Consider the following 9,083-nt stretch of genomic DNA (forward strand, 5'->3'; position numbering starts at 1 on the left):
CTTAGTGGTGTACCTTAACCAAGGACGGTAAATTTAGTACTACGAGGGCTGCTAACCATTGCCAATCTTTATCCTCTAATCATAATTTACCTCTTTCCTCTTGGTGGAAGTTTTTTTGGAAACTTAATTTACATCCTAAATTAAAAAAAAATTTCCTGGCGTGTGTTACATGCAAGACTTTCAATTAAGGATTGTATCTCGAAATGAGCTCAGATCGATACCACTTGTGTTTTCTGTAGCACTTGTGTTGAGACCACTGACATATCTTCCTCTCCGGTGATTGGGTTAAACATATTTGGACAGCTGGTCCTTTGAGTCTGGGAACTGATTTTATCTCCCATATATCTCTGGAACAATTCTGCATTTCTACACTATTGAACCTCAAGCTTGACAATGCCTCTCTTATTTGTTTTTTTTTTCTATTTCTATTTTAGTTTGTTATTTTATTTGGGATGCCAGGACCAATTTTAATTTTAATTCAACCAAGCCCAATCCTCCAATGATAATGAGGAAAGTTGAACTTTGGATGAGAGATCTCAATATATCCCCCCCCTCATTTCCATCCCTGGATGTAACTAATGATGAGGTTAATTTCTCTTTTCAAAATCCTGTTCTACCTACTCTAGATTTTTCTGTTTTGATAATGTGCAAAGCTCGACTCTATGATCTTAGGACCAATAGGGTGGGCAGCATGCATTTTGTTAAAGGGCAAATTTGTGCACATCGCAACGGAAACCATAACTCCAAAGCACTTTTTGAAACCAGAACTTTTTGGTCTTTTTACAGGTTTAGAATATGCTACGAAACAGGGGTTGAAGATGAAAGAAGTTTAGTGCTCCAACAAGCCGCTGCCCGATCTTCTTCCATCTCCATCCCAATCTTCGTGGCCCTTGGAAATTCTAACCGTCCTGCAAAAGATTATGGAAATCTCTAAGGATATGTTTTATTGTGACTGTAAAAATGATAACCTGCTTTTCCTCCTTAGGTCTTGGGCAGGAAAAGCACAAACATCTAACTCCCATTTTGTCCACGACATACCTGTACATTTGCCCTCGGCGTATATATATTCTTATTATCAAGAAAAGAAAAAAAAACACTCTTATCTTACCCATAATTGATATTGGGTAGTATAATAGTAATAGAAATGAACTATTTTTCCCTGTAAATCAGAAAGGCTAATTAGACGATAAGAATCTGTGATCTCATTCTCACCTTTCATGTAGAACTTGTTTAAATCCACTCACCAGTAATCCATACAAGAGCATGATCCATGCTTAAAATGGTGGAACCTGACTGTGTCCCTCACTACTATTTCTCGAAGAAAAATCTTAGAGAGAAGCTTAAATGCTGCGTGGCAGTCTCCACAGATTCTAAGGTTCTTCACTATATGTATAGTAACCCCTGCACTGAAACTGATAAGCCCAAATGCCAGAGCCAACTTCTCACTGTGATAAGAAACAACAGTCTCTTTCTCTTCCTCATCTATATCAAACAGAACATGGGTTGTATTGGGGACATACCCAACTGATTTCAGTCGCCTAGCCATGTCCCCAAGCATTAACTCAATCTCTTTGGCACGCGGGTGTGATTTATCACCTGCTAAAAACTTGTGTATAGTGCCATTGAACTCAACATAACTCCACCCTGGTGGCTTCTGGATATCCCTTTCTTCCATCAGTTTCCTCATTCTTCCTGCTTCTTCCCATTGGTTGACATCAGCAAAAAGATTAGATAACAGAACATATCGGGCCCCATGATGAGGTTCCAATTCTAAGAGTTTCTTGCCTGCAATATCACCTATTGCAATATTTCCATGGATTCTGCAAGCACCCAGTAGAGCTCTCCACATTACACTGTTTGCCTCAAATGGCATTCTCTGAATAAAGTCATGGGCCTCATTCAAATGCCCACCTCTCCCAAGAAGATCAACCATGCAACCATAGTGCTCAATTTGTGGTTCAATTCCATATTCCTTAAGCATGTAATCAAACAGTTTCTTGCCCTCTGGGATTAGGCCTCCATGACTACAAGCACATAGAAGCCCAACAAAAGTAACATCATCTGGTTTAAGACCTACAGACTCCATTTCTCTAAGAATAGTAATTGCAGTCTTACCAAGCCCATGTTGAGCAAGACCAGAGATCATGGAATTGAAGAGGAAGATAGTCTTTGATTTATCTGGAACTCTATGGAAAATATCAAGTGCAGTCTCTATGCTTCCACATTTGGCATACATGTCTATGATAGCTGTAGTGAGAATGACGTTATGATTAAACGATCCATCTTGTACATATTGGTAGTGAAGCCTTTTGCCACTATCCAGAGCACCCAACCGAGCACAGACTGAAAGAACAGTAACAAGAGTAACTTCATCTGGCTTCATGCCCATACCTTCCATATCTACAAAAAGTTGCAACGCCTCATTGTACTTCCCTGTTTGAGAGTAACCACTGATCATGGCTGTCCAAGAGACCAAATCTCTTTCATCCATCTGGTCAAACAGTTGACGAGCAATCACAATCTGTCCACATCTGGCATATCCCAATACCATGGAACTCCAGGCCACAGTAGACTTGCGGGTTCCCATTTCATTAAAAACCCGAGCTGCCATGTCCATTATCCCACATTTGGCATACATATCGACCAGAGCACCGGTCAACAAATCATTAGAATCATAGAGAATGGATTTCTTGCGCACTAGGCAGTGAATTTGTTTCCCAAGCTTTGGCTCACTCAAGGCCGAACAAGCAGATAATAGAGCAACAACAGTGAAGTCATCAGGCTCCATACCCGAAACAATCATCTCCCCAAAAAGCCGCAAAGCATCAATAGGTTGACCACCACGGGCGCATCCACTGATCATGGTATTAAACGAGACAAGATCTCTGTGGGGACATAGGTCGAACAAGATCCGGGCACTCTGTATGTCTCCAAAAACAGAATAAAAACCCATGAAAGAATTAGAAATAAAGAGATCTGAGTCGAACCCACACTTGATTACGTGACAATGAATCTCCTCCCCAGAATGAGTGGTGTGCAGCCTAGCACAAGAGTTTATTAGAAAAGGAAAAGTGAAGTTATTGGGAAAAACGAGGCCCCTGACCATCATGGACTTGTAGAGAAGGATAGCTTCGCTAGGGGAATCGTTGCGAGAGTAACCCCTGATCATGGTGTTCCAAATGAAGATGTTGGGTCGATCGATCTGGGAGAATAGAAGTCGAGAATGGTGAAGGCCCTCTGGAGAACCCGAGAGGGCGAAGAAGGAGATGAGTCTGCTGAGGATAAAGTTGTGGCGGGTGAAGCCATTGAGGATGATTTGGGCGTGAACCTGGAGTGCTTCTTTGATGGATTTGCATGATTCTATGACGGAAACCGGTGACTGGTTCGCAAGGAGAAGCTTTTCCGCGGCAAGCATCAACCACTGTTACGGTCTTATCCTAACGTTAATGGCCGATTCCGAAGGCAAATGTTGTATGCCACCAGAGCAGCGGAAGATTTTAATGGCCCTTGTCACGTTGTAGGCCAAAGTTGTAAAGACATTGAGAGACACAAACTCACACTATCATGGACTTCGATTTTTGACGGGTGAAACAGAGACCTGGAACTCATGCCACCGTGGGTTTACGATATCATTTTCCTAATAAATGCTTCATCGAGAACAAATCGAGGGCAATAATAAGTTAAAAATTTTTCTCTTTTAACCTGATTTAATCAAGATCTGGGTTTCTCCTCTGCAACAACAGCATTACTGGAGAAGCTGCCGCCGCCGGTAAATGTACCCATTAGAGGAGCAGATCCCTTGTGCACCCATGGCAATAATGCAAGCTTGAATTTTCATGGCTATCCTGCTCTCCTTCATTGTCACGACCCCCCCCCCCTTCTCTCTCTCTCGGCCCAGAGACTACTCTTCTCTATCGCGGTTTCTCTTTCAATGTTTATCAAATGTGGACTGCGCCTAAATCTCTCTCTCTCTACTTTGGGCCTTCAAAGGGTGTATCCAATGCACAAGGCCAGCTGCCACTGCGGGGTCATGATGTATGTAGTCTTACCATCACTGTTTCCTGACTCATCCCACGATGCTAGGTCACAATGGAACAACCTTACCATTGCGTCGATGCCCACCCTCTAAGAGTAGTATACCCAATCCACAAGGTTCCCACACTGCGGGGTTGGCAAGGGTCATATTGTATGCAGCTTCACCCCTGCTTCAAGGAGAGGCTGTTTCCTGTTTCTGGGCACTTGGTCTCTTTTAAATTCAAATGTAAATTTTAAGTTGTCATGAAACAATAATTAAATCTCTCTCTCTCTCTCTCTCTCTTGCATGTGAAATACCATGAAGGCATGCACATAATAAATCCAAACATATTTTGATGATATGAATGGAGTATTTATAACATTTTTCAATCAGAGTTCAAAAACCAGTTTAAGAAAATATTAAACATGCACCTCAGAAGAAAGCCAGATATAGTGTGGATAAAAACCACAAAAATGGTTTAGCAATTTCCCCATAAACCATCTTTTGAAAATTGAAACCATATTTGTATAGCAAAGGCTCATTAAGGAAAAATGGATAGCATAGCTGAGCGATCACATGTCAGCAGCCTGACCTTCCTCTGCAAGCTGCCCATGGGTCCATCTCTTCAGCATCTCCAAAGCAGCCTTGGGCTGATCCATTGGGACCATGTGACCAGCATCATGGACCTGTTATTTATCAGAAACCAGAACTTCATTAGCAAAGTAAAACAGTTGATCCAAATAATTCATTCATGGAGAGAATTTTCAATAGCAATGTGAGATGATAAGGTAATAGGACCTTGAGGAAAGTTAGAGGACCATGGTTTTTCATTAGTCCTTTTTCTGTACCATCAACCACAAAAGGGACAGTTGGAGCATCCCCAAACTCTTTCTGACCAGACCATTCCATAGAATGAACCCACCTCGAGTTCCCTGAAGAGAAGAAAAACAGGTTAAGTTGAACTAAATAATTTTAAGTAAAGGGTGTTAAGGGTTTGGGTACCAAAATTCGTACAGAATAGCGGCTAACAAATTGAACATAAGAAACTTACCAAGCCAATTGCATATGATATCATACTCCCCAGCATATATCATCAACTTGATGCCATCCTCCAGAAGAGTTGGTATACCAACTTCAAGATTCCTCATCCAGTCCATAACCATGGCCTGGTAAACAGTAGGGCTACATGAAACAAATTCAATGTCCCCAACTCCAATAGCATCCTTAACGGATTTCTTGGCTAGGAATTTATCCATGTTTGAAAAATCGTAGCAAAGGTCCCCCTCACACTTCTTTCTGTAATCATAATACTGTAGAATAAAGACATTGCAGAATGCTTGTTAAATACTCATATTCTCTGTTAAAAAGAAATCAGTATGTCTCCAACACCAAACCCACTAAAATGATGGACAAAAAAGACAGACAAAATGCTTACATTGATATTACCGGCAATTGCCATGATCTTATTGAATATGTTGGTGCAAATATAGTATGACGCCATGCATGCAATTTTACCATCGGTACCTGAAACAGAAGTAAACAGTATTAAACCACGGAGGATGACTCCAAGCAGTGAAGGAACATTGAGAGTTAGAGTATCTCCTATGTTCATAAACAGAATCTGAATTACTTGTGATGTGCGGTAGGAATCCTGCTCTCCTTTCAATCATGTTCATATATAAAATTTACCCAACTGTTGGCGACAACCAACAGCAGCAGAAACAAATATGGGATTTCATAATATGTAAATACAATCAGTGACTACTGGAAGGATTGAAGAAATAAGAAGAATTACCACAAAACTTTATTGCCGTTTCACAAGCTGGAAGCAATTTGTTAATACTATTGTAGTCAGATTCCTTGATTATTCCATTGTCCAATGCGTAATCTGTATATGCTTGGTACTGGATTGCAGGATCTGTCAGTCCATTGCCAATGGCAAATCCCTGTTTAACCATTTTCCCACCTCAGTCCAGAGAAGCAAGCATGATTGGCCAAATTTAACTCCAAACCAAGCTAAATTAGGGGCGTACCTTGAAGTTTATAGGAATCCCTTCTTTAGCTTTGTTCCCTTGGTGAACTCGAGCAGCAAAAGCAGGAATGTAGTGCCCAGCATATGATTCTCCAGTAATGAAGAAGTCATTCTCCGTGTATTCAGGATGCTCAGCAAAAAATGCCTATACACAAATCAAAACTCATATTCTTAGCTTAAGAGAAACCAACCATCCAATGGAAACTTTTATTTTTTTTAACTTTTATCTATCATCCCCCCCCCCCCCTTTTTTTCTTTGGTATGTGTGTGTGGGGGGGGGGGGGAATCTAGTTTCAGACATGACTGAGATATGCAATTAAGTGGAGGTTAGCCTTTAAAACAAGGATCTGATACAACAGATAATAAGGCTATATGAGGTTACTTTTCCAAAAAGATAAGATGGAAAATATCAAGGATTCAGCATGAATGTGAATGAATCTTAACTTATCAAAAGAAGGGTGAAAAACGTGAAGTATAACAATCCCCCATTTAATTTTGCTATGTAGCTATTCTTCACAATGACTACACGGATCTAGTTCCAGCTCAGTTTGATTGATTCATGACAAACTAACCAAGACCTGACAGTAAGTTCTAGACCCAAACCTGGGTTTCAACAAGTCTTTTCGAAAAGGGACATTTAGCACAAGAGACAACTGATTAGAGAAGATGGGTTATACAAATATAAAGTGTGATATTTTGTGATTGAAGAGATTCTTCTCCCCTCCACACACTCCAACCTCTTCTTGCATAGGAAAATTTAAGAGGGTTCAATCTCAAAATAAAGAAGAAAAAAAGTAATTAGCAAAACCATTTCAAGGAAAAGGGAAATTACTACGAACCATGAGCATGATACAAAGCTGAGGTGAACTCTTTACAAGTTCTAGGATTGAACATTTGAAAGTATTTGCTAAAATTGACTCTACTGACACATTAACACACAACTTTTTTTATTACTTTCATATATGCTACCAATGGTTCACAGCAGGGTTATACACTCTGAATCAAATGCTATCACATTTACAACAACTACATATAAGAGAAACAAAACCGACCTGCAAGAAGTCATATAGATCATTGCTAACGCCCTCTTCATTGTGACGAATGTCACGCTTATCAGAACTATAACTAAAACCAGTTCCAGTAGGCTGGTCAACGTAAATAAGGTTTGATACCTGAAAAATAACATAAAAAGTTATGCTAAAGATCCCAATTCTAAAGCAATATGAATGCCTTCTATTTGTGTATGACAAAGTCAATGGAACTGGTGAACAGATCCAAAAATTTTAAATCAAAACAGAAAATGCAGAAAGTTCAATCTTTGATCTAAATAAAATTTCCATTTCCCTATTCACTAGGGTTAAAAAATCTCATTTTCAATCTAAAATTTTAAAACTCTATAGTTTGCAACTTTTGATAATGTTGAGTTCCAATACCCCTTTTCTGAAAATTAATTGTTGGAAAAAGAAATGTTAAGAATATAGATTTGAAAATAACCAGACTGAAGATGCTCACGCTGTAAACCATAATAAAATGTTGTAAGAGGGAACAATAATCTAATTGATTTGAAGACAAAAAGTTAAAGAAACAACAATACCTTGTCCCAGCCGTAGTCATTCCATTGAAGAGACAAATTGTTTGCAATGGAGAAAGGACCATTTTCATAGAAAACAGCCAACTCACTGCTACATCCTGGACCCCCAGTCAACCAAATAACAACAGGATCCGTCTTGCTGTTTCGTGATTCAAAGAAGAAGTAGAACATCCTAACAAAAGCAGATGGCACAGATCAGAACGCAAATTCACTTGAAACTTAACCCGCATCAAACTGAATCTAAAGCACCAGAGTTTCCTTAACAAAGTATCTGATTCTAATTTCAAATCCAGTTTCATTTCCAGAACACAAATTTAAAACAAATACTAATACAGATGTAAAACTCACAGAGACTAACATAAAAAACCACCCGATAGATAATAGATTTCATTCACAACAGAGGATTAGTAGTTAGCATTTAACATTTAGCAGCAGTCAGGATGCTGAAATGAAGTAATCCTGAGGTAATCTTAAAAGGTCAGAGCTGGAGCACAAATTCACCTGAAACTTCAAAAGCTAGTCTTTTTTCCGTTCTAAATTAAGATTTACTGCCCATAAGACGAGAAAAAGCACCCCAAAAAAGAAGACCGGGGGTGGGGAAATGAAAGGGAGAAAATTATAAAAACAACAGAAAAGGGACTACTAGCTGCAGAAGCAGAAGTCCAGGATTCTGTTCAGGGAAGTACCTGGCAGCATAGGAGTGCTTAAGCTGGTAGTATCCGGCATGGTGACCGAGGTCTTCGACTGAAACATCAGAAGAATCAGCAAGGTGAGGTAAAGTAAATCGTTTCTCGACGATCTTGGGAGTGGGAGGAATGGAAGATTCATGGGGGATGTAAAGGGCGTCCTTGGGAATGAGATTGAACTGTCGGATTAGCTTCTCTGCTTGTACAGTGGGAAAATTTGCGTCGGGAAAAAGGCCAAGATCATCAAGGATGGAAGTTGCAGAAGAAGAAAAAGGATAAAGGAGAGTGAGAAAAGAGAAAAGAATGAGGTTTTTCCCCATTGCTTCAAAATCGAGCCAACGCTTCCTCTGTTTTATCTGGGTTCTGCTTCTTTAAAAGTCGGAGATTTATAACTTTCAGTTAGAGGGACGGAGTGGACTTTTATAGTAGAGGTAACGGATTCTTTTCTCCAGATGATAGAGTGTAACAGGGTTCATAAAATGCTGAGCAAGAACGCCACCCGGTCGTGTGCTGTGGTGTGTTCCTGCGCCCAGACATAGCCGGGGTAAATGACAGTCCCACCCCTGCCATCAGGGGTGGGACTGTCATTTCGCATCCAGTTGTATTTGGGCTCAGGTATATTTTCTGATTAAAACCTATCTGGTCTATTGCTTATCAAGAATTAATTAGGGTGTTAATCGGGTTGATTTCAGTTAATTGATTTGGTTTTGGTTAAATGATTCAATGTATGAAAAAGATATTAGAACCAAACCATTTATT

General features: G+C 39.9%; 2 protein-coding genes across 2 annotated transcripts; both read right to left on the minus strand.

Annotated features, from left to right (window-relative positions):
- Positions 1–1,186: 1,186 nt before the first annotated feature.
- On the minus strand, positions 1,187–3,415 carry LOC122655096 (pentatricopeptide repeat-containing protein At2g29760, chloroplastic-like). Its single transcript, XM_043849332.1, has one exon. The coding sequence runs from the start codon at positions 3,413–3,415 to the stop codon at positions 1,241–1,243; it is 2,175 nt and encodes a 724-aa protein (XP_043705267.1). The 3' UTR covers positions 1,187–1,240.
- Positions 3,416–4,438: 1,023 nt separating this feature from the next.
- On the minus strand, positions 4,439–8,681 carry LOC122654613 (serine carboxypeptidase-like). Its single transcript, XM_043848779.1, has 9 exons — positions 8,325–8,681; positions 7,642–7,810; positions 7,100–7,219; positions 6,049–6,192; positions 5,811–5,961; positions 5,451–5,539; positions 5,067–5,325; positions 4,814–4,947; positions 4,439–4,701 (listed from the first exon to the last, which is right to left on the minus strand). Exons 1-9 carry the CDS (start codon positions 8,642–8,644, stop codon positions 4,588–4,590), a joined length of 1,500 nt encoding a protein of 499 aa, XP_043704714.1. The 5' UTR covers positions 8,645–8,681; the 3' UTR covers positions 4,439–4,587.
- Between the last annotated feature and the right edge of the window lie 402 nt (positions 8,682–9,083).

The sequence above is a fragment of the Telopea speciosissima genome, chromosome 3 (genome assembly GCF_018873765.1).
Source record: "Telopea speciosissima isolate NSW1024214 ecotype Mountain lineage chromosome 3, Tspe_v1, whole genome shotgun sequence".
Taxonomy (NCBI): Eukaryota; Viridiplantae; Streptophyta; class Magnoliopsida; order Proteales; family Proteaceae; genus Telopea; species Telopea speciosissima.